The following is a 25,098-nucleotide window of genomic DNA, read 5'->3' on the forward strand; positions in this document are numbered from 1 at the left end:
GGTTCGAATCCCTGCGACGGGGTGAGCTCCCGTTGCTCGGTCCCTGCTTCTGCCAACCTAGCAGTTTGAAAGAACGTCAAAGTGTAAGTAGATAAATAGGTACCACTCCGGTGGGAAGGTAAACGACATTTCCGTGCGCTGCTCTGGTTTGCCAGAAGCGGCTTAGTCATGCTGGCCACATGACCCGGAAGCTGTACGCCGGCTCCCTCGGCCAATAAAGCGAGATGAGCGCCGCAACCCCAGAGTCAGTCACGACTGGACCTAATGGTCAGGGGTCCCTTTACCCTTTACTTTAAGCCTATTGCACAAGATCTCACAGGCAACATTGATTTCACAAGCTGATTTTGCTGACGGTATGTGACTGGATCCCACCCCAAAATAGCAGCAGCCACAGCTTCACAAACACAGTTACTCTTTGGGTTGCATACATTCAACCCAGAAAGCATCTCTTGAGCTAGTCGATTAAGCTCACGGCATGAGCGCTCCTTCCGGGCCATGTGTCTGAGTTCTTTACAGAGCTCCATGAGTTGTCAGCCTGCTATTGGTAAGCTAAGCTTGCTTCTGTCTTTATTGAGGCTGGATTTAAAAAGCTAAGGAGTGAAACTGTCAAAGGCTAAAGAATTCCATCCTCAGCACGTGTCGCCGGAGAGAGCATGCCCTTGGCCAGATGTCTACTTGTGCTAATGAATGCCACTTCAGACACAGTTCACAGAGAGTCTAGACCAGAGAAGCTGACAGGGCTACCACAGGACAAATGTATTTTGTAGCAGAAGGTTTGATTTAAGGAGCAGCCATTGTCCAAAACTGACATGTAGCATGTTGTTGTTGTTTCGTTGTTTAGTCGTGTCCGACTCTTCGTGACCCCATGGACCAGAGCATGCCAGGCACTCCTGTCTTCCACTGCCTCCCGCAGTTTGGTCAAACTCATGCTGGTAGCTCCGAGAACACTGTCCCACCATCTCGTCCTCTGTCGTCCCCTTCTCCTTGTGCCCTCCATCTTTACCAACATCAGGGTCTTTTCCAGGGAGTCTTCTCTTCTCATGAGGTGGCCAAAGTCTTGGAGCCTCAGCTTCAGGATCTGTCCTTCCGGTGAGCACTCAGGGCTGATTTCCTTCAGAATGGAGAGGTTTGATCTTCTTCTAGTCCATGGGACTCTCAAGAGTCTCCTCCAGCACCAGAATTCAAAACCATAAAATCAGGGAAAATGTAGAGCGATAATATAGAGCTACCATGTTTTTTTGCTACCTCTTTAAACAAAGGTCCGAACACTGTCTTTGCTGTAATTCAGAATGAACAAGGAAGGCTCTCTCTCTCTCTCTCTCTCTCTCTCTCTCTCTCTCTCTCACACACACACACACACACACACACACACTCATAAGCACCCCCAGTGTCACCAAGATTATGGCTATTACAGTGATACCTCGGGTTAAGTACTTAATTTGTTCCGGAGGTCCGTACTTAACCTGAAGCTGTTCTTAACCTGAAGCACCACTTTAGCTAATGGGGCCTCCTGATGTTGCCGCTTCGCCACCACATGATTTCTGTTCTCATCCTGAAGCAAAGTTCTTAACCTGAAGCACTATTTCTGGGTTAGTGAAGTCTGTAACCTGAAGTGTATGTAACTTGAGGTACCACTGTATTACAATACACAGGTCACAATTCCCTGATCAACATATACATAGTCTGTTGCTGCCTGGAGCACCTCCCCAATGTGCTACAAGGTCATTTTGACAGACACAGCAGCTTCTTGGACCAGTCATTGTACTATGGCGCCATCCAATGGCCAGATCAAGAAATGAAATACTGTGAACAAGACACTGTTCTTATTCTGGGTGCAATGTATGAGAATCATTCCTAAGCAAGAAGTTTCACCTATGAGCCTTTCAGCCTTTCTTTCTGTGCACATGTATGAATATGAATATGGAATGGGTTGCACAGGAGCATGATTTTAAATTAGAATCTATGATTAAATTAGAATTCTATGATTCTATTCTATTCTATGATTTTAAATGGACTGTGCATGCTATCTAATGTAGATTTTGCAATTGCATAACTTCACCTTTTGAACGTGGCTGCACCTCCCACCCCAATGAACAGTTGCAACTGACCCAGGTGAGAGCCCACACGGGCTGGAGAGTGTTGGGTGGAAGGTGCTTAATTTTTTTCTGAAGCCACAAGCATGGATTTGAAGAAGTCCTAAGGAACTGGGAATCCGGGTTCCAAAAAATGCACCCATGTTCTTTGGTTGCTTATCCAAAGTGGATCAAACTTCTAGGCCAGAAATGACTCGAAACATTTTGGTGCTTTGGGCAGCAAATCCAAATTAGTGCCCCCACTAGAAGCTGGCGAGAATATAATAATAAACTAAAAAACTGTCAGTTTGCATTTTTATGCTCCCCAAATACGTCAGCCTGAGGTGAGCCACTTCACCTCTGTCTAATGGAAAGGCTAGCTGCTTAGCCAATTGGAAAAATACAAGGTTGTATATACCGTAATGCTTGTCCTACTCAGAGTAGACCCATTGAAATTAACAGACCTAATTAACTTAGGCTGCTTACTATTTAAGTAAGCCTATTCTGAGTAAGACCTAATTGGAGACAACCCATTATGTCCAACAAATATTTCCTCTTGTTGACAATCTGTACCAGTCTGTTTATGGAATATATATACCTTATTTGATTTCAGGTTTCCTACATGTCCCTTCTGAGAGCAGAAATAATAAGATATTCACCTGGTTAGCTAAGGATTAGAACGGAGCAGTGTGTGTTTAATTAGGTTTTGGAGAGCTTATTTGACTCTTAAGGACCACTACCAGGGGAGAAAAAATATCGCATACATACACAACTTTGAAAACGAGGAAGAGAATAAGGGCAGTGCGTTGCAGAAAGCTGTTCCTTCTAAATATGAAAATATAATAACTGATCTTACATCTGCGAAGAGGGGGCTGGGAATTATTTGCGGCTTTGGGACAGGTCATCTAATCTGTTTGCTTGAGAAGATCTGCCCTTCCACATACTCAGCTTGTCGGTGGATAATTACCCCTCACAGATCATTGTCTCCATGTTTTACACTGAGACAATTGTCGTGAAAGGGTAACACCCAGAATCAAAGGAACGGTGACATGAGCATTAACGCAGGTGAAGTTGAAAGATTCCTGGACACCCACCCAGATTTTGCTAGGCAGTATTTTGAGAAGAAAATGGGAAATGGGACCCCGGTTGCCACGACAAATAGCCACCAACGCTTGGAAGAGTTCACTGGGCTGGGCCGGGAGGAGGAGAGCGAAGCGTTTTTTGAGCTGATCCAAGATATGCAGGAAAGCATCAACATGGAGAAGGTCGTCTTCAAGACCCTACGGAGAATCAGTGCCCTGATCCATGCCGACCGGTGCAGCCTCTTCATGTTCAGGCAGCGAAATGGGACCCCTGAGCTTGCAACCCGGCTGTTCAACATCCATAAGGAGAGCGCACTAGAAGAATGCTTGGTAGCCCCAGACTGCGAAATTGTCTTCCCTTTAGACATTGGTGTTGTGGGGCACATTGCGCAGACCAAGAAGACCATGAACATCCCAGATGTTGGTGAGGTAAGGCTACCAGTTTGTTTGCCAGTTTGTTTCTGGGACCAATTCAAGGTGCTCTCATTAGTACTACTTAAAGCCCTAAACGCCTTAGGCTAGGGTTACCAGACATCCCCATTTCCCGGGGACAGTCCCCGGATTTGCAAATAAGTCCCCAGACAAATTCCATCCCCGGATTTCATCTAGTGTCCCCAGGAAATGCAGTCTCAGCAGCCCGGAGCAGTTGGTTCTGGCTGGCTTCAGGAGCTGCTCGGAAGTCCCCATACGATGGTGGTGCAGGGTCTCTCAGATGCAGCTTCCGGGCTGCTTCCACCTTCCCTGACCCCAGCAGCTACGCTGGGAAGGGAGGCTTCATGCTGCCTATTGGAGCAGCCTCCCAACTCCTACTTGAGTGCAAGCAGGAGTGGGGCGGGGATCTCTCCCTTCCCAGCCGACGGATCCCCACCACCTCCTGCATGCATGCAAGTAGGAATGGGATTGGGGCTGCTACGATGGCCTCGCCACTGCTGCTCTCATCCCTCCTTCTCCGCCTTCCATGCCTGACCCACTGCGCACCGCTTCCCCACCACCACTGAAGAACCAACAACTCAGGGGCTGCCCAGGTTCATGGAGAAAGGAGATAGAAGCCTCGGAGGAAGGGGAAATGTGGCGGTTGAGGTCAAGGCGGTGGCCAACCCTCTGCCACTGCCATCGCTGAAGCATCAATGTCCCGAATGTGTAGTATTGATTGATTGATTGATTGATTGATTGATTGTGTCCCCAGATTCATTGAAAAAAATCTGGTAACCTTACCTTAGGCCCCAAATATCTGGAAGTCCACCTCCTTCCCTACAGACCTTCTTGGGTGTTAAGTTCAGCAGAGGGAGCCCTCTTGGTACTTCTACCATCCTCAGAAGCTCAGGGGTAGAAGTGCCTGGATGAGGGCATTCTCTGTGGCATCTCCTAGGCTATGGAATTCCTTCCCCACGGAGGTGTGACTGGCACCTTCATGGTATAGTTTCTGATATATGCTGAGAATGGACCGCTGTCCCCTGGCCATTGGTACCTGATATATGTGTTTTCAGGATCCACCCTCTTCTTGTTAACTGTGATTTGTCTTAACTGTTTTAACATTTAATTTTAAGTTGTTGTGACCTGTCGTGAGTCCTGCTAGTAAAAGGCAGGTAATAAACTGAATCATTATCATCATCATTATGTATCATTCGTTGCTCCGTTGGTGGTAGGCCAATGCATAAGACTGTACTATTATTTATATTCGAAAAGAGTTATTAATCGGAAATCTCGACAGGCCATCAGTGCTATCTAGGATTACTTCACTGTTAAGCAATTTTTTTTTATTATTTTTAAAAAACTCGGTCATTTGCTCATCGCAGATCTATAGGTAGAATAACCAAATAGTCTATCCCATAAATAACCAAAAGCCTATATAACCATGTTATCTTTGTGTTCCCCTTTTCTCCAGTCAGTGGAATGTTCTGGGCCAACATTACTGTATAAGCTTCCTTTGGAGAAGGGAGCAGTCTAGGATTACAGGGTCCACAAGACATTATTTACAAGTGCAAAGTTAGAAGAGGAGTTACAGGGGCACAGACACTAGCATGCTGCAGTAGCATAACAACGCACCCTTCAATATGCCTCAGATGAAAATAGGAACATTTTCATCCAAGGTCTGTTGGAGGTATGTCTGCCCTCTGTGTTTTTAAGCTGTTCTTATATTTATCTGTAAGCTACCTTGAGACCCTGTCTGGGGGGAAAGGTGAGGTACAAATAAATATATAGCAATAATAACAATAATAAATGCATAGAATGAAATAAGACTATCCCCTCTGTCTAATACACCCCCTCACCCCCCCTCACAGCCCTTCGCCTCCCTCCGCTCTGGCACCTGGGGCTGACTGCCACCCTCGACTCCCTCCGGCCCTCTTCCTTTGAAGCAATTGCACCTCCAGCCCTCCTTTCACCCCACAAGGAGCCCTCATGCTTCCTTCCCAGTGCCCCTGCCAGTGGTTCCCCCAGCCAGCGGCCCCTGACCACTGGCTGGGAAAAATCGGGGCACCCTGGGATCAAGGCAGAAGCTGTAACAGTTTTACTCATTCCAGGGCCATTCCAGCAAAATCGGGACTGTTGGAGGATATGTTACAACCACCATAGAATTGCAAACACTGCCTCTTTCCAGAAACGTCTAAGCCAGCCTGCCTTCCAGCTTCAGGGAGACGGGTGGCGCTGTGGTCTAAAACACTGAGCCTCTTGGGTTTGCCGATCGGAAGGTTGGCGGTTCGAATCTCCGTGATGGAGTGAGCTCTCGTTGCTCTGTCCCAGCTCCTGCCAACCTAGCGGTTCAAAAGCACACCAGTGCAAGTAGATAAATAGGTACCGCTATGACGGGAAGGTAAACAGCGTTTCCATGCGCTCTGCTTTCCATCATGGTGTCCCCTTGTGCCAGAAGCGGTTTAGTCATGCTGGCCACATGACCTGGATAAATGCTAGCACCCTCGGCGTGAAGCAAGATGAGCACCAAAACCTCATAGTCGCCTTTGACTGAACTTAACCATCCAGGGGTCCTTTAACTTTTTTTTTAAAAAAAATCTTTTTACTGTTCAACTCTTTCACCTGCAGTTTGCATTCAGACAAAATTTGTTTGAGCCCCCACCTCACCCAGCAGGCAGGTGTGACCTGAATTCTTGATCCCGTCAATAATCAATCAGCTGTCTGCCTGAGAAAAGAAGCTTCAAAATAGGACAGTATGGTTGCACCAGGTCAAAGATCTGTTGTGATTTCAGTATAATTTATTGTATATGTTCTGTGATGAATGGAACGTAGAAAGACTAGCCTATCTCAGACATCTCTACAGCTAGATGGGTTAGTTCAAACTTATAGCCTGCTTAATTTTGTAGTTAATTTTGTAATTATGCCACATCTGCCTTCTGGAGTGGATTTAGGAGGTGGGGGCTGCAAGAGGGAGGGGGAATCACTCAAAATTGCTTACCTACTGTTCTGTTGATGAGAGCCTTACTATCAGCTAAGCGACACTGTTGGATATAACTGAAGGTTTTTGAAATAAGTGAAAATCCAGTATTACTGGAGCTCATTTCTAAGACTTTGTAAGCTTTCAGAAAACCGTTGTGATGGGCAAGTTAGACTTGTTCAATTTGCTGTGTGATTTTCTGCTACTTTAAAGGTATTTGTGCATCATGTCATTTCTATCTTATTCATTTTGAAAAACCTGAAATATAACTGTTTGTAAAAAAAAAAATATTGTAATTTTTAATTAAAATCAACAGTGTGACCATTTTAGTACTTTTGTTGATGAACTCACCGACTACACCACAAGGAACATCCTTGCAACCCCAGTCATGAATGGTAAAGATGTGGTTGCTGTGATCATGGCAGTGAATAAAGTCGGAGGTCCATTCTTCAGCAGCGCAGATGAAAGTGTAAGTGTGAATACAACTTGTTAGGGAGAATCTCCTTGCCCATTAACACTGCCTATAAGCATTATAGCATCGCTACACCTTGTTGAACTGACTGAAGCTTTCTTAATGTTCCCAGATTTTCCTGAAGTACCTCAATTTTGCCTCTTTGAACCTGAAAATTTATCATCTTAGCTACCTTCACAATTGTGAAACTCGAAGAGGTCAGGTAAGGAAAAAAATATTTCTGAACGCAAGGTGTCTTTCCCCCACTCGGCCTAAACCTTCTTTAGATAAATAGCAACTGCTGTTTCTGCCCCTAATTTCCCTGGTCTTCTTCTCCTACTCTTGCTTGTCTGAGGATGAGGGCCAATATTTTTTTAAGTCAAAAGCTGACATATTTATTTCCTGCACACATACCCAGTTTGACATTTCAAACAGTGCTCTTGGAATCTGCTCTGTTGTCGAATCAACTAGCATGTCGATTTGCTGTTCTGCAGGTTTTGCTGTGGTCAGCCAATAAGGTATTTGAGGAACTGACTGACATTGAAAGGCAATTCCACAAATCATTTTACACAGTGAGAGCATATTTGAATTGTGACAGGTATTCTGTAGGCCTTCTGGATATGAGCAAAGAAAAGGTAAGCTAAGTTTCTAAGATTTTTTATTAAGAGTGGTAGAGAGCATGCTTTGCATGGAAAAGGAATCTAGTCCAGTCCTTGGCATCTCCAATGTATATACATTATTATTATTATTATTATTATTATTATTATTATTATTATTATTATTATTATTTTGTAATAATGTCACACCTGGAAATATTTAAATCATGGGAGGCATTCACTTTTTGCTTTGTTTTTTGTTTTTTGTCTTCATGTGGCCAAAACTGACCTTCTGAAATAATATTTATCTCCCTTTCCAGGAATTCTTTGATTTATGGCCAGTTCTAATGGGTGAAATTCCCCCTTACTCAGGACCTCGGACTCCAGATGGCAGAGTAGGTTTTTAAACTGACAATAAATATCTCGTTTCACCACTTGGTCACTTGCTATGAATTCCCATTTCTGTTCTATTTGTAGGAGATCATCTTTTATAAAGTCATTGATTATATCTTACATGGAAAGGAGGAAATCAAAGTCATCCCGTAAGTAAAAAAGAAATGACCTCATGGGCAATGCAAAACTATTTAAGGTACAGGAGCCTTGTTCTCTTTTTCATCTGGCCACTTTATTTGCAAAATATATTTGTAAGACAACATTAGGAACTCTTATTGAATCATACCCCACAACTGTCCCAGGAAAAGCGGGACACACCATTTTTTCCACACAAGAGAACAGCAGCCATTTTGGGTTCTGCAATTTCTCTGTGAAAAGAACACGGGGGGGGGGCTGCGATCTCATGTGGGTCGTGTGACTCGCCCGTGAACATGGCCCAGAAAACATGCAACCCGGTTTTTGGCCTGGACATGTTGGAGGGTATGAAATGTTAGAAGGGAAAGTATCAGGAGGCTGGGATTGCAGTAAAGTTCTTTAAGAATTTCAGCACGAGTAATTTAAGTGTGTTCTGTTTGTAGTGAATCCTAATTTGATCAACGTTTTTGTGCATTTTCCTTTCCATTTAGAAATCCTAAGCCAGATCACTGGGCATTGGTTAGTGGCCTTCCAACATACGTTGCAGAAACTGGTTTCGTAAGTATTTACATTAGCATATTTCCATGATTCATCAAGACAACGTTGGCCAAGAGCTAAAGAACCATGGGATGACTTCCATGTGACCAAAAGAGCTTTGGACTGGTTCTTCTCAAACAGCCCCCGCCCTGTGCCGCATAGCAAGTAGCCATCTTGAAATGAAGGATAGTTTCAAAAGTAGTTTGTGCTGTGACCTGGAGGTTGTGCAAGACCTTGGGTGGTCTTGGTAGGAGTGCTTTGGATCAGATGGCTTAAATAATTCTACTTTAGATCTAATTAACAGCATGTAAAAAATACAGATGGAAACTAAACATTTCTGCATTTTTTTTAAAGATTTGCAACATTATGGATGCAGCTTCGGATGAGATGTTTACATTTCAGGTACTGTAAGTGTGTGATGGTTTTCATTGCTGCCTCCTGTATAATGTTGCGAGCCTCCATCCATAGTTCTTCAGGCACTCTGTCCACCAAATCTAAATCCTTAAACCTGTTCCTCACTTCCACTGTGTATTCATAAGGGATTTGATTTAGATTCTTACTGGCCCATTGGCTTTTCCTACTTTCTTCAGTTTAAGCTTGAATTTTGCTATAAGAAGCTGATGATCTGAGCCACGGTCAGCTCCAAGTCTTGTTTTTGCTGCCTGTATAGAGCTTCTCCATCTTTGGCTGCAGATAATATAATCAATCTGATTTCGATGCTGCCCATCTGGTGATGTCCATGTGTAGAGTCGTCTCTTGTGTTGTTGGAAAAAGAGTGTTTGTGATGACCAGCTTGTTCTCTTGGCAGAACTCTATTAGCCTTTGCCCTACTTCATTTTGGTGCTCTGGTCCATGGGGTCATGAAGAGTTGGACACGACTAAATGACTAAACAACAACAACAAAGTGTGTGATTGCAGCTGTTCATGAGGGGTCCCCCATTGGTGTATCTTGGGAAGAAGGAATGAATGCTAAATCCATTTAAGTTTATAATGCAGAGCTATGCTCCTAGCTTAAATATGGTACTGTCCATATGACATCCTCCTTTACCTTGGGTGAATAATAATATCACTATTATATTGGGACAATGTGCAATTTATAGTGACACATACTTCGTATGTTGCTTTAAGGAAAGTCCTGTTGATGAATCAGGGTGGATTATCAAAAATGTTCTCTCCATGCCAATAGTCAACAAAAAGGAAGAGATTGTTGGTGTTGCTACCTTTTACAACAGAAAAGATGGGAAGCCCTTTGATGAACAGGATGAAACACTAATGGAGGTGGGTTTCTTTATTGGAGCTGGAATTGAAAACAGATGTTCTTTTGCCCCATTTTTTTGTGCCTGCCAAACAGCCGTGTCACTTTTATGATAATATTTTATTCTCTTGTTAATTATGCTGTTTTAAATGTGCATTTTATATTTGACTTCACTTAGCAATTTTTTTGTGGTTTTTTTTAAAAAAAGTTTTTTGTTAACTTCGTGTTAAATATGTATTCTGCAGTTGACCTCCTTTGTAATGTTTCCTTTTGAAATCTTTAAGATAATTATGTTGCTTTGACAGATTGGTTTGTTGATATTTTATTGGTGTTTTAATATGCTGTAAACCGCTTTGAGATTTTTTAAAAAATATAAACCAGTGTAGAAATGAAATGAATAATAATAATAATAATAATAATAATAATAATAATAATAATAATAAAAGACAGTTGATTGCAAAATACTAACACAATTCTGCAATAAACCAACAGAGTTACCGTAATCTTGTACTAGCCTTAGGTTCCTACTCCATGCAGTATGCAAATAAATAGTTACCTGATGTATGGAGCTAGCCTCCATTTCTTAAATGTTGGTCTCCTACTTCTTTTTATGCTACTTCCATCAGTACCCAACTCTGCTACAAACCCATTTTACCTTCAAGTTGTACCATATGTCTCTCTCACACCTTTAGGCCACTCTTGAACTGGCTCTCTGTACCCTACCGTGCTCATTTAAACCTCCCCCTTGACTTGAGATAGTTACTGATTCTCCCTAGCTATTGTATCATCTTTTGCTTTCTCCGGCTCCTCTTCTCTTTGATTGTCTACAGTTAAACCTTGTTCCAAATCTATGGTTTTATGTGCATTTCCCTTAGCTTCTTCTGCATATCATCTTCAAAAAGTCATCAAAATAGCCTTCATCTGTTGGGATATGAGAGCTCACCAGCTGCGTGATAGCAGCACGTTGTTTACATCACGTGATTCTTATGATGTTACTGAGCGTGAGACAGGACGTCCTACGCTGCTCTCAAGGTTGTGTTCTTAGTGTAACTTGAGACCTTCCTGTCGTTGCCTTCTCATCAACCAGGAGCCCTCAATATGTGTTTGGACTGAGTTCCTGAACAACATCTGGAGAGTACTGGGTTGGCAAAAGCTGCTCTAAAGCCTTATCTCTTTCTTCTTTGATTTATCAAAGAATTTTTCAAACCTTTATTGCATTAGCATACAGCCATAGCAAAATAAGACAATACAAAAATGCTAGAGATAAGCAACCAAGCAAAATTCAAGGCAATATTGCTGGCATAATGACATTTAAATTACCCTACGACAATAATGCAAAGATTTAGTTGCCAGCACCAAAAATCTAATATGCGGATATATATAAAGCATAAAATGGCCCCAAAATAAGCTCGGCACATTGAGTTAAAAAAAAAAGTAATAAAGAATTAAAACAGGTCCAGGTCTAGGACACACTACCCTGTCAGAGTAGCCCTGAGTTTCAGAGCTTGCACTATGAAGATTGCCACCCCACGTGAAATTTGGGGATTTGCGTCCACCAGAAGCGATTTCAAACAGTCTTCCTTAGATGTAATGGTGGACGGGATCAAGAGGAGGAGCTTAGATCTTATTGGCTCATAAATAGGGCAGTAGAAAAAGAAATTTATGAAGTCCTCTACTTCATTCATTGTGCATGGACATAGACGCTGAGTAATAGGGGTCTTAGAGTAAATCCCCTGGAGGAAGGCCGTGGGTATAGAATGGAAACGGGCCATAGTAAACGCTCTTCTCAAATTGGGCTCCGTCAGTTCTATCAAGTAGTTGGCAAGTGATCTTACCACTTTCACTTTAGGGAGCCACATGGAGAGGCGGGCTGTGGTGGACTGTGCCCGGTCATTCAGAGGCAGATTTAGGGCTGCAAAACCGGTTCCACCACACAGGGTACAGGAACCAAGGGGGCATCTTCCTGCCTTCTTCCCAAAGGCTAGTAAATGCTGGGCTTTGGGAAGAAGGCCTGAGAGCTCTGACAGGTTCCTCGGGTCCGCCTGTCTCCTTCCCAACGCCTAGGTAACGCTCGCCTAGCTTTGGGAAGGAAGCAAGAGGGCTCTAGGACCCTGCGCCTCCCTTCCAAAGCCCAGTGAGCCCTCACCAGGCTGTGAGAAAGCAGCTTTGGGTTGGTTGTGGTGGGAGATCATCAAATTTTGGCCTCGCACAGGGCACCATATTACCAAGGTCCACCTCTGTATCATTCCCTCCAGTAATGGGCTTGTAGTTGTTCTTTTTAATTTGCTGCTGGTTTTTAAAAAAAGATTTTGGTTTTTAAAATCATGATATTGCTAGTGTGTTTTTAACCTGTGGTGTTAGCCACCTCGGCCATTTCCTTGACTGTAAAAAGGCAGAATAAAAATCCTAATAATAGTTAATAAACATGTACATATCACCACCGTATTAGTACTGTTCTTTAAGAGACATCACTGAGATCTGGGAGAAGGAGAAGGGCCAACTCCTGTGCAGCTGTAATAATAATAATAATAATAATAATAATAATAATAATAATAATAATAATAATAATAATAATTTTTATTTATCCCTCCCCAGCCAAGGCCGGGCTCAGGGCAGCTAACAAGCAATAATAAAAAAAGTAACTTTTGTTTTATTTCCCAAGTCCTTGACACAGTTCCTTGGCTGGTCTGTGCTCAATACGGATACCTACGATAAGATGAACAAGCTGGAGAATCGAAAGGATATCGCACAGGACATGGTGCTCTACCATGTGCAATGCGACAAGAATGAAATACAAGCAATACTGGTATGGTTTTTAAAGCCCTTGGTTTTTTCCCCTCACTCCAAAACCACTTGTTAATATTTTAAACATTCAAATCCAGGCTTCTCCCCATTTCGACTGTTGCCAATCAGTTGAAATTAGTCTTCTAGGACCACCCCCCCCCAATTTTTTTTACTTTACTCATATTTTTGGGGAAACCAGTGTTGCTTTCATCATGTCACAAAAACTGGCAACACTGAAATGGAAACTCACACATCCATGAGCCCTGATCTCTTGCAACCACATGACAAATATCCAAGTAACACACAAATATGTGTAAGAAAGGCCCGACAGATTTTTGTTTTCGTTTTTTCACTGGAAAGCAGCACCAGAAGCCTGCGGTTTTGAGCAGAGTAGGGGGAAGTGGAAATGGCTGCCCCTTTCATGTTGGCCGGTCTCCTAATTAAATCATCCCCACAAACCGCTTTGCCCCCCAGCCACCTGGGTTCTAGAGCATAGCTGTCAACCGTCCCTTATTTGGTGGGAAACTCCCTTATCCCAGTGCCGTTTCCTGCTGCTGTCCTGGATTGATGATGTCCCTTAAATTTCCCGGGTTTTGTGCTCGTCCGGCTCAGGAGGGAAGCAGTGGCTCGGGGTCCTCTGCCTCCAGAGAGCTGGAGCGTCTCTGTCTCTCCCTTTCCCCCCTCAGGGGCGCGTCGTGAGGAGACGGGTGGCGGCGGCAGCCCCTCTCTTGCGAGACTTCTGCCGTGCTGCCAGGGGAAGCCAGAGGCGGCAGCGGCGGCTGAGGAGGTGGCCTGAGGGAGGAGGAAGAGGAGGGGATGGGGTGGCGCTTCAGAGGCTGCCGCAGCGCCAGAACCGCCTCATGCCGGGCTGGCGGGTGGCGTGGGTGAAAGTCCCTCTCCCTCCCTCCCTCTCTCTCTCTCTCTCTCGGAAGGGCCGATGGAACTCCTCGCTCCAAGACGACGGCATCCCCAACGTGCTGCTTAGCATCCCCTCCAGCCAGTGCAGCATCTTAATGTAGCGATTTCCCCCTCTGCATCCCTTTCATAACTCTATATTTATAAATCACTTGTCCATCCATAGTTCAAATTTTTACTACAAGTTTTCTGTCAATCCTACCAGTGTCTGTAACTCTTTACAATAGCTTTTCAAATAAATTATAAACTTCCCCCATTCTTTATTAAAGAGGTCCTCTTCCTGGTTTCTAATTCTGCCTGGAAGCTTTGCCATCTCCACGTCGTTCATCAGTTTTGTCTGCCCCTCTTCTCTGGTTGGAGTTGTAGACCCTTAGGATCATCTAGTCCAACCCCCTGCAAAACACAGTCGGGGGCAGCCAAAGCAGAATGGCTCCATCAGTGGTGGATTTTTGTATAAGCTAAGCCAAAATCCCTTATTCTGGCTGCTGATCCCTTATTTTCGAGGCTGCTGGTCCCTTATTTTCAAATCTGTAAGTTGACAGCTCTGTTCTAGATGCATATTTACCTTTCCCTAGAACCCTGACATGGGGAAGGCATCTTGGGTGGCCAATTTTGAGTGAGAAAATGGTTGGTGGAGAAAGGGATAAACAACAAGTCCTCCTTCCCTGCTATTCCTCCATTCAAAGTGTACAGGCTTATGAGGCTGCTTTTCAATTATGTGTAATATACTCCTTGAAAAGAATATTTGCTTCAATGCTGCAGACGGGAGGATTGAATATACTTCCCAAGTAGGGACGAGGAAGACATGTAGAGGGAGAGAGGGCACTTTTGTAATAATTTGGATGTTTAAATTGCTTTTAAAGGGTTATGTAAGTTTGCACGAGGAAGAGTTGTCAAATCTCACTCTTTAAAGTACAGTATGCACACACACACACACACACACACACACACACACACATGCACAGAGAAAGTTGGTCTCTGTGACTGTGTTCACATTTCCATTTACTACAGCTCCACTGCCCTCCCACTGCTGTGGACAGATTAAGTTTGAAGCTGTGGACACATGATGTTAGCCGCAATCCATATTTATCCTGTTGCTTCTTGAGAACTTATGTCTTATGTGTTTTCCCTCACACCATCTGATTTGAAAATGTAAGCCACATTCACTTCACAGTTCAGCTGAGGTGTGTACATTTGAGACAGCTGCTGCACATGCTCAGTGGGCTACTTCCTGAGTCGGAGTTCAGGGAGTCTTACAGGCACAGGGAAAACTAATGTGTCCATTAGCCTTTGCATGAGTGGTATTTCAGACACTTGTCAGTAGGTGCCAGAATGACATTTGCTCAGCAGCCTCACACACCCTGTCACCAGTGGCATCCTTGTAGCATTAGATCTGCCTTAGGCACCAAAACGTCTTGGCCCATCTCTGAGTGTTGTCAGCCATAATTCAGCTTGTATATGTCTCCACAGCCGACACGACAGAAGCTTGGGAAAGAGGTTGCTGAGTGTGATGAGGAAGAGTTGACTGCAGTTCTAGTGAGTGTCCACATGGCTTGTTCTGGGTTAATACCCTTCTTTTGAAATTTCACAGTTAAACTTTCTCCCCTACCAAAGTCATACAACACAGATTATAATATAACCAGGGGAAACATCTCCCCCAGCAGAGCTGGGTGTGCAAGGTGTATCAGCAGAGTCCAATATCAAAGAATATGATCAATACTATTGGGATGGACAATAAATGGCAAAAGTGGTGTTGTCTCCCAGCCCAGCTCCTGGCAGCTGGTCAATTTTTATGGTGCAGCTTTTACATGTAAAAAAGCAAAATTGATTTTTAGTGTGTGATTCTCCCAACCAGCTCTGTCAGCGGAAGGACTTCTGCTTGCTTTAGGATGTGTCTTGCAAGCTTGAATGCTTGTGCAGATGGAACAATTGGAAGAATGCAACTCTAATTCCACCTGTAAAAGAAGAATAGAAGGGAGGGAAAGTTGTTCCTTACTTTAATGTTACTTCTTGGTTGAGTGTTGGTTTTATTATCAATCTTTTTCACTCACTTGGAGGTTGGGTTGTGTAGAAAATTGCACACTTTGGGCTCCTAAGAATACAGGGTAACTAAACTTTCAGTGGGACACAGGTGGCACTGTGGGTTAAACCACAGAGCCTAGGGCTTGCTGATCAGAAGGTCGGCAGTTCGAATCCCCGCAACAGGGTGAGCTCCCATTGTTCGGTCCCTGCTCCTGCCAACCTAGCAGTTCAAAAGCATGTCAAAGTGCAAGTAGATAAATAGGTACCACTCCGGTGGGAAGGTAAATGGTGTTTCCGTGTGCTGCTCTGCTCTGCCAGAAGTGGCTTAGTCATGCTGGTCACATGACCCAGAAGCTGTACGCCGGCTCCCTCGGCCAATAAAGCGAGATGAGCGCCGCAACCCCAGAGTCGGTCACGACTGGACCTAATGGTCAGGGGTCCCTTTACCTTTACCTTAATCTTTCAGTAGCTATTTCAATTGCTGGCATCTCTGAATAAACCAAAAGTGGTATTGGCACAAAATCTTAAAACAGGAAAGCAGAATGAGTGATGTATCTTAGATCCCAAGACCAGTTTGACTCTCAGGCTATTAGTATTGGATATATTTATTAATGAAATTTGTGCAACAAACGTTATTTGGGCAACCCCATAACAAAGTTCTCTCGGCAGCCTACATGAAATATCCATTGGCCGAAAGAGACGATAATCTTTGGCAATTTATTTAGCTCCTTTGTAGAAGCAAAATTTGCCCTCCATCACAGCAGTAAGCAGCGCCAACACAAATATTATTGTGCTGATCACATATGGGCGCATAAAAATAATTAGCTCAGCAGCCGCAGTTCGGGAGATTTTTGAGAAATTCTTGGTACTCGGTTAGTGGGACTTGCACCACTTCAACCAATGCTGCAACTCTCCCCCTGCTCCAGAAAGAACAACTTCCGGATCCTGCACAATTTGAGATCTACGCTTTCCACTTTTCTGATTTGGAATGGACTGAACTCGACCTTGTGAAATGTGGCATTCAGATGTATTATGAACTTGGAGTGGTGAAAAAATTCCAAATTCCACAGGAGGTAAGTGACAACTTTAATCTGTGGGCTAATTCTCTCAGTTGTCCACATGAGGATATTGTATGCTGCATATATTTTCCTTTGACCTGTTGTTTGTCTGTAATGTATTTTGGTCCCTTGACTATTAAATCCTGATTGATTCACTGGCATCTACCCACTTCTCCCAAGCTCCATAAAATCCATCAGACAGCAGCAGCAGCAAACTGCACGAGGAACCCACACTCTGGTAGAGACTTGCAGCCATTTGAGGGCTGCGATTCTTTCCTCTGAGACCTGATTTGCCCCAAAATTTTGCTATTAGAACATCTGAGGTCTAGGGAAAACTTGTATATACTTTCCCCTCTCCTTAGTAACGTTCATTTAATTTATTGCAATGAAAACTTTGCTTAGCAGGCAGATTCCAAAAATACAGTGGTGCCTCGCAAGACGAAATTAATCCGTTCCGCGAGTCTCTTCGTCTTGCGGTTTTTTCGTCTTGCGAAGCACGGCTATAGCAGCTATTAGCGGCTTAGCGGCTATTAACGGCTTAGCGGCTTAGCGGCTATTAACGGCTTAGCAGCTTTAAGAAAAAGGAAACAAACTCGCAAGAACTCGCAAGACGTTTCGTCTTGCGGAGCAAGCCCATAGGGAAATTCGTCTTGCGGAACGACTAAAAAAACGGAAAACTCTTTCGTCTTGCGCGTTTTTCGTCTTGCGAGGCATTCGTCTTGCGAGGTACCACTGTACTCCAGAAAGTGAGCCAGCGGTTTGTTTGTTTGTTAACCCCCATCCACCCCTTATATTTTATGACAACTATCTCATCTGTTTCTGGCTGCAGAGTTTTCAAAACCTGTGCTTACTAAAGTTCTTTTTTCCCAGGTCCTGGTGAGGTTCATATATTCCGTCAGCAAGGGTTACAGAAGGATCACCTATCACAACTGGCGCCATGGCTTCAACGTTGCACAAACCATGTTCACACTTCTCATGGTATCTCGGTCTTTACTGATGTTTTTCCTTCCCAAGATGCTCTTTCAGCTGAGATCAACTGCCCTTTCTTTACATGACTTTTATCCTCCCATCGCCTTGACTTAGACTGCCTTTGTCCTTAAATGAACAAAGAATAAGTCTTACTAAAGGAAGAGTTATCAGTCTTTTCTGATGGTTTGCATAAGAGACTGTTTGTCTGTTTTTGCAGAATTTTAATCCCACTCTTCAGCCCCAAAAGCTCCCAATGTGGGAGTTTAGAGCACCTACTGTCAGGTTTACACAGTGCTTCTCCCCCCCCCAAAAAAAAATGTTTAGGGGTAATTTCATTTTCCTACTCATATTAAAATACTGCCCCTCAACGAGGCCAAACTTAGATTCATAAAATGTTTTGGGGTATGCATACCCCTGCATTCCCCAGGGAAAAAAGCACTGGGTTTACAAACTAAAGGACACACACACAACACAAAAGGAAAGTGGGTTGTGTCTTTTTTGTGAGGGGTGGGGAATAAGCAAACTCAGGTGCAAGTTCTTGGTTACAAGGTCTTCTAATGGCTTGAGAGCAGTACATGTGAAAAGGATCTAGGAGTCTTGGTTGACCACAAACTTGACATGAGCCAACAGTGTGACGCGGCAGCTAAAAAAGCCAATGCAATTCTGGGCTGCATCAATAGGAGTATAGCATCTAGATCAAGGGAAGTAATAGTGCCACTGTATTCTGCTCTGGTCAGACCTCACCTGGAGTACTGTGTCCAGTTCTGGGCACCACAGTTCAAGAAGGACACTGACAAACTGGAACATGTCCAGAGGAGGGCAACCAAAATGGTCAAAGGCCTGGAAACGATGCCTTATGAGGAACGGCTAAGGGAACTGGGCATGTTTAGCCTGGAGAAGAGGAGGTTAAGGGTTGATATGATAGCCATGTTCAAATATATAAAAGGATGTCACATAGAGGAGGGAGAAATGTTGTTTTCTGCTGCTCCAGAGAAGCGGACACGGAGCAATGGATCCAAACTACAAGAAAGAAGATTCCACCTAAACATTAGGAAGAACTTCCTGACAGTAAGAGCTGTTCGACAGTGGAATTTGCTGCCGAGGAGTGTGGTGGAGTCTCCTACTTTGGAGGTCTTTAAGCAGAGGCTTGACAACCATATGTCAGGTGTGCTCTGATGGTGTTTCCTGCTTGGCAGGGGGTTGGACTCGATGGCCCTTGTGGTCTCTTCCAACTCTATGATTCTATGATACTACTTCACACCACAGGTGGAGGGATTAAGGATTGTATATTTGAATGCTTTTCACTTTAAATGCATCTTGCATTCCAAGTTCAAATTTTAGTAGAATAGGTTTTTGACTACTAGTAAGTAGCAATGCCAAGTGAATTTTCTACTAGAAGCACTAATCAAAACCTGTGATCCTTACACGGTGTAGACAGGCAATCTGAAACAGTACTACACAGATCTTGAAGCGCTTGCAATGGTGACTGCGGCTTTGTGTCATGATATTGACCATCGAGGGACCAACAATCTTTATCAGATGAAGTAGGTTCTATTGTGCTGGTGTTTGATGTGCGTGATGTTTTTAAAGTATGCAAAGTCTAGCCAGCTTTCAAATAATTTTAAATATTTGTGTTAATTCTTTACTGTCTGCAGTTTTAGATATGATTTTATGCTTCCTAATTGATATGCCTTTCTGTTGATTTTTGTTGTTGTAAATTGTTGTAAACCCCTCTGGAATTAACAATGAAGCATAGTCTGAAAGTGTGTTGAGAAGAATACATCTATCATAGCTCAAGGGCACAGTTTCAGCTGGCCAGATGGAAGGAGGTGAAGTGTAGGTGGGTTCCCACAAGGCAAGACACAGCTATAACAGCAAAGAACCTTTATTGAACTAACAGAACTGGACAACAGGGACAAAGCAACTGCTTATATACATTTCTGAAGGCCTGGGCCACTCCCACTCCCAACGTGATTGGCTGTCTAAACTTCCAAGCTGCGAATCACAACTCAGAGTTTAAGGGCCAATGGCAGAGGCCCAAATCCTGAAATGTTCTGTGATAGGATACCATGTACCGAATCAGAACACAGGAGCTCAGAATACTTAGTCCAGACTCAAGCTCAGGCAAACACAGACCACTGAATACATAACAGGAGGGGTGGGGAGATTGTTCAGCTGCTGTTCTGTGGGTTCTCCTCACTCAGCCAATTTGGGAGGGGAAACCCCATTGCTCAAGCAGAAGTCCTTGCACGGGCTTCCATGGACAGTATTCTGGCTCTTTGTACATAACTTTCACCGTCAAGCTCTTCTTGAAAAGAGCTTAAACTCACAGTTTAAGAAACGAAAATATCTGGTTGCTATTTTTGTTTTGTTTCTCCAGTCCAAAAATAACATTTCGCATACTAAGCTTTGCTTTTTGTTTCTAACTATCCCCTTTCAATTTTGTCCTTCGGAAATATTTCCTAATAGATCACAACACGCGTTAGCCAAACTTCATGGTTCATCCATTCTAGAGAGACACCACTTGGAATTTGGCAAGTTTCTTCTCTCAGAAGAGGTTTGTGGTCCATACTTTCCATACCGCATATTAGGAGAAATGCTGATTAGATTTCGCATAGGTTTTTTTGGTTTTTTTAAACTACAGACTGATGTGGAAATAAGGAGAGCTGAACTTAACAGTGGGGAAATGAGAAACCGAGAGAAACCAAAACTGACAGATTTCTCTCCATGTGAAACAAAGTATTAGGGGGAAAGATGTAGATACCCAAAATGATGAATTCTAGTCTTCCACTCTGATCTATGCATTTCCCCCTCTTTAGTCTCTGAACATTTACCAGAACCTTAACCGGAGGCAATTTGAACACGTGAATCACTTGATGGATATTGCCATTATAGCTACGGACTTAGCATTGTACTTCAAGTAAGTTACTAATAGATTTGTTACGGAAATTCAAGATGGTGGATGTTTTCCTTCAAAGCATTCATTTATATTCTTATGGAGAAGGAAGCAGAACAAGCTGAGGATGGGATATAGGATTGGCCCCCACCCTGGCATCGTATCTCAAGTGCCCACACAGTCTATTTAGGAGATACACTACAGTTCTTTTTCTTCCAGGGACAATTGTCCCCCGGCTGTTGCTGGCAAAACAACACACACAACACAAAAAGGGAATGGGAGGGGTGGAAGGGTGATTGCTGAGGCAAAGCAGCAGAGCCACACAGTTCTTTGTATGGAAAGTGGTTTATTTGCTTTGGTTCAAGTTAAAGCCAAGGATAGGAAGACAACTCTTAAAAACTTCCTACGTGCATGCATTTAGCCTGCAGAAAATATCCCGTTGGCTTTCCATTTTAGAGACAATCTGGTCTGGTCTACAACAACAAAGCATATAAAAACAAACAGCAGTAAAACACTGCCATTTACTGCCTTTGAGTAATAGCCAATGTGGTGTAGTGGTTAAGAGCGGTAGACTCGTAATCTGGTGAACCGGGTTCGATTCCCTGCTGCTCCGCATGCAGCTGCTGGGTGACCTTGGGCTAGTCACACTTCTCTGAAGTCTCATAGCCCCACTCACCTCACATAGTGTTTGTTGTGGGGGAGGAAGGGAAAGGAGAATGTTAGCCGCTTTGAGACTCCGTAGGGTAGTGATAAAGCGGGATATCAAATCCAAACTCTAATAATAATAATAATAATAATAATAATAATAATTTATTATTTATAACTCACCCATCTGGCTGGGTTTCCCCAGCCACTCTGGGCGGCTTCCAACAAAGTATTAAAATACAGTGGTCTGTTAAACATTGAAAGCTTCCCTAAACAGGGCTGCCTTCAGATGTCTTCTAAAAGTCTGGTAGTTGTTCTTCTCTTTGACATCTGGTGGGAGGGCGTTCCACAGGGCGGGTGCCACTACCGAGAAGGCCCTCTGCCTGGTTCCCTGGAACTTGGCTTCTTGCAGCGAGGGAACCGCCAGAAGCCCTCTGCGCTAGACCTCAGTGTCCAGGCAGAACGATGGGGGTGGAGACGTTCCTTCAGGTATACTGGACTGAGGCCGTTTAGGGCTTTAAAGGTCAGCACCAACACTTTGAATTGTGCTCGAAACGTACTGGGAGCCAATGTAGGTCTTTCAAGACCGGTGTTATATGGTCTCGGCAGCCAAATAGTGGCTGAGTAGTGTCCAGATAAGGTCTCTGTCCAATGCTAGGACAGTCCCAGGGACAAAACCTTATCTAATACAGTGAAGGGAGTTTTATCCCATAGGTTCTTTCTCATTCTTCTGATCTTTGTGAGTGTATCTTGGAAGAAAGGCGAGAGATAAGGAGAAAATGTGGTATATGAGCTAATTATGGCTATACCCACTGCTTCCCCACCTTCCATAAAAATGAGGTACCAATATTTATATACTGATAAAAGTGCCACCAGTACAAAATGGCTCCCCTAGACAGCAAAAAAACTAATGGCAATCCATACCTGTGAGTATCATCACAAAACATGCACAGGCTTTATCTAAGGAAAGTGAGATAAGCCTATAGGGAAATTCTTTTGGAGGACACCACTTACACGCCCTCTTTACTTACTCAAGGATGTTACTCATCTTCCAGAAGTAACTTGAGTGATTAAAAAAACACACCTTGAAGAGCTTTTGCTCTTAGTATTGGGCTATCGAAAGGTGATATGAATTCATATCAAGGCATAGAAAGGGTTTAACCTTCTTTCGTTTCCTATCTGCAACCTTGTTTTGTTTTTTAAAGAAAGAGGACCATGTTTCAGAAGATTGTCGATGAATCCAAAACCTACAACAGTGAGAGAGAGTGGGTTGAATATTTGTCCTTGGAAACAACAAAAAAAGAGATTATCATGTAAGTGATTTTTTTATCAAAACGAAACAAAAATGGTTTGCCTGAACAAATGAGTGACACTGAGCAACCATGATACCTGTTTCATATGCTAAATATTTATATTGAGGCAAGCTGTTCAGTGATATCCTGAGATGTTGCAAATTAACAGGCTGAAAGGAAAATAGCACGCTGTTGCGTGAGAAGAACAAAGGAACATTTATTGTCTTTGCTGGCCAGACAGACAGGCTCAGTGGGAAGTTTAGAATGTCGAGATTCGATAGAGATAAAGGGTTGCAGTAATATAAGATTAGAATAAGAAAGGACTATAATAAATTAGAGTTGGAAAAATATGTATAAGTTGCTGTAAAATTTGGACATGAGGATGCAGAAAGGGGAGGTATGGGGAAGTCCGAGGAAAGAAGTTTATGAAATGACATTATGAAACCACACTTCTTTGTTTGTTTGTTTGTTTTTTTGTGTTTGTTTGTTATAAAAACTTTTGTAAAACTAATAAAAAATATTATAAAAAAAAAAAAAAAGACAGACAGGCTCAGTGGATTAGCATCCAACAGGACTGAACACCCTCTGAAGAAGGGGGCTTCCTAATATACTTCCCCCTTATCTGTTAAGACTATACATATGCATGGAGTACCTTCCAATCATTTGGGAATAACGCCCTACTAATGATTCCATATAAGGAATTGCATATTAATTGCATATTAATTAAGCAAGCAAACAAAGGGCTCTCTGAGCACCTTCAGGCAGCACGTGGGCCTCTTCTGTATTTTGCATACACTTTGGTATGTGGTAACAAGATAAGGAATAAGGCCATTCCTGGTACCTTAAGGACAGAATGTCTCCTGATACAATAGGGCAACTCTTTGGTGCAAGATTAGCTGCAGGTCTCTAATTGCCACATTGGAAGGGCAGATGATGCTCTTGAGACCACATAATTGGTGCATGCTACAGCAATAGATGCCCTGACAAAGGAGCATCGGTATTCAATCCTTATGGTAAGGACCTCCGATTTTTTTTCAGGAACTAAAGCACAACTTAAACACAATTTTGTTCATTGGGTTTGCCGGCATTATTATTTACATCTGCTTAAAGAGAACAAGGCGTTTGCTGTTTCATCTTCAGCCATGATCCATCTGTGCTGATTCAGCTGTTCCAGCTGTTCCCTTGAATCTGAAAAAAAACAGATTGAGGATACTCCACAAGGTGTCTAAATCTACTCTTCAAAGCTTTTAACGGTTCCCTCCCACTAGGGCCCATGCTCAGAGCAGAGTGTGCTTCTCAGTAATTGAAACCAATTGGATTAGATGAGCCATTTTAGCAGCAGCTAAGGAACCAGGAGCCCTTTAGGATTGGGGATTAAAAATGGAAGCTTTAAAGACATGGGCAGCGTGGATAGCTGCTATATTAGCAACTACACTGCACGCACGCACGCACGCACGCGCACACACACGAATAGCACATATATATATAGGGTGGGTTTTGAGGCATGAAAGGAAATAACTGTGCCAGTGTTCCGCAGTGCATCTTATACATTAGATGCGTAGGCATAAAAGCTCACCCCCTGTCTGTGCTGCTAAGTCTTTTATAGGAACTATAAACCCAGGATTAAGGAGATTTGACTACAAGGTCAAAAGAGGCAATCGTGTTATCTAGACATATGACAGGCTTGCCGCAGCCAACTCTACCATCCCAGCTAAATTTAATAAATATGATTTCAAGATAAAATGATACATATCTTGGTAGAATTCTGGGGTATAGGGCTGAATCAAGGATTTTTGCCGCCTGAGGCAAAGGACAAGATGGCTTCCCCTCTCCACTTCATGCACGGAAACCATCTGGACTGGTAGTTGAGTACAGTGGTACCTCGGGTTAAGGAATTCGTTCCGGAGGTCCATACTTAACCTGAAACTGTTCTTAACCTGAAGCACCACTTTAGCTAATGGGGCCTCCTGCTGCCGCCGTGCCGCCGGAGCACGATTTCTGTTCTCATCCTGAAGCAAAGGTTTTAACCTGAAGCACTATTTCTGGGTTAGCGGAGTATGTAACCTGAAGCGTATGTAACCTGAAGCGTATGTAACCCGAGGTACCACTGTATTATCATTTCAACACTGGTCATGGGATAGTTTCCTTCACAGCAGCTGAGGCAGCAGTCTTGTTTGGGAAATGAGGGTAGGCTGGGCCATTATCATAGGTCCTCCGATGGAGAGGAAAGGCTGGGGAGCTTCAGAGAACTGGTCAGGGCGCTGCTGCCGCTGCCTGCTAATATTGGCTCTCTCAGGTGGGGCTGGTCCTGTTGGTGTAAAACAACACCTGGACAAAGTAGTTTCTGCAGCCAGGAGAAACAGACTTCTACACTCAAGTCCCCACTCTTTCTCCCTGCCAAATCCCACATTTCTCAGACTGATTCCACTCTGCCAGACCTCCTTGATGCCTTCTTAGTGTTGTAAGTGGGACTGCTTTTAAGATTGCTCCTAAGTTTAATATGTGCAAAATACAGCAGCAAATTGCTGCCCGGGACAGGGGGAACGGAACTTCTATTACCTGTCTTAACTGCACTGATTCTCTGTTTCTCTTCTGCCCCCCCTCTTTT

General features: G+C 43.5%; 1 protein-coding gene across 1 annotated transcript in view; it reads left to right on the forward strand.

Moving 5' to 3' along the window:
- Positions 1 to 3,121: 3,121 nt before the first annotated feature.
- PDE6B (phosphodiesterase 6B) overlaps positions 3,122 to 25,098 on the forward strand; it is a gene marked incomplete at its 5' end in the record, with an annotated part of 28,375 nt that continues 6,398 nt past the window's right edge. The window contains 17 exons of the mRNA XM_082204747.1: positions 3,122 to 3,583; positions 6,859 to 7,011; positions 7,127 to 7,216; positions 7,488 to 7,628; positions 7,910 to 7,984; positions 8,067 to 8,131; positions 8,609 to 8,675; positions 9,009 to 9,056; positions 9,783 to 9,932; positions 12,572 to 12,715; positions 15,079 to 15,144; positions 16,557 to 16,703; positions 17,559 to 17,666; positions 19,092 to 19,201; positions 20,127 to 20,214; positions 20,477 to 20,577; positions 22,404 to 22,511. Coding sequence (XP_082060873.1) covers positions 3,122 to 3,583; positions 6,859 to 7,011; positions 7,127 to 7,216; positions 7,488 to 7,628; positions 7,910 to 7,984; positions 8,067 to 8,131; positions 8,609 to 8,675; positions 9,009 to 9,056; positions 9,783 to 9,932; positions 12,572 to 12,715; positions 15,079 to 15,144; positions 16,557 to 16,703; positions 17,559 to 17,666; positions 19,092 to 19,201; positions 20,127 to 20,214; positions 20,477 to 20,577; positions 22,404 to 22,511 — 2,123 coding nt within the window. The remainder of the gene's footprint in view (positions 3,584 to 6,858; positions 7,012 to 7,126; positions 7,217 to 7,487; positions 7,629 to 7,909; positions 7,985 to 8,066; positions 8,132 to 8,608; positions 8,676 to 9,008; positions 9,057 to 9,782; positions 9,933 to 12,571; positions 12,716 to 15,078; positions 15,145 to 16,556; positions 16,704 to 17,558; positions 17,667 to 19,091; positions 19,202 to 20,126; positions 20,215 to 20,476; positions 20,578 to 22,403; positions 22,512 to 25,098) is intronic.

This window comes from Podarcis vaucheri (assembly GCF_965113315.1).
Source record: "Podarcis vaucheri genome assembly, chromosome: 17".
NCBI lineage: Eukaryota > Metazoa > Chordata > Lepidosauria > Squamata > Lacertidae > Podarcis > Podarcis vaucheri.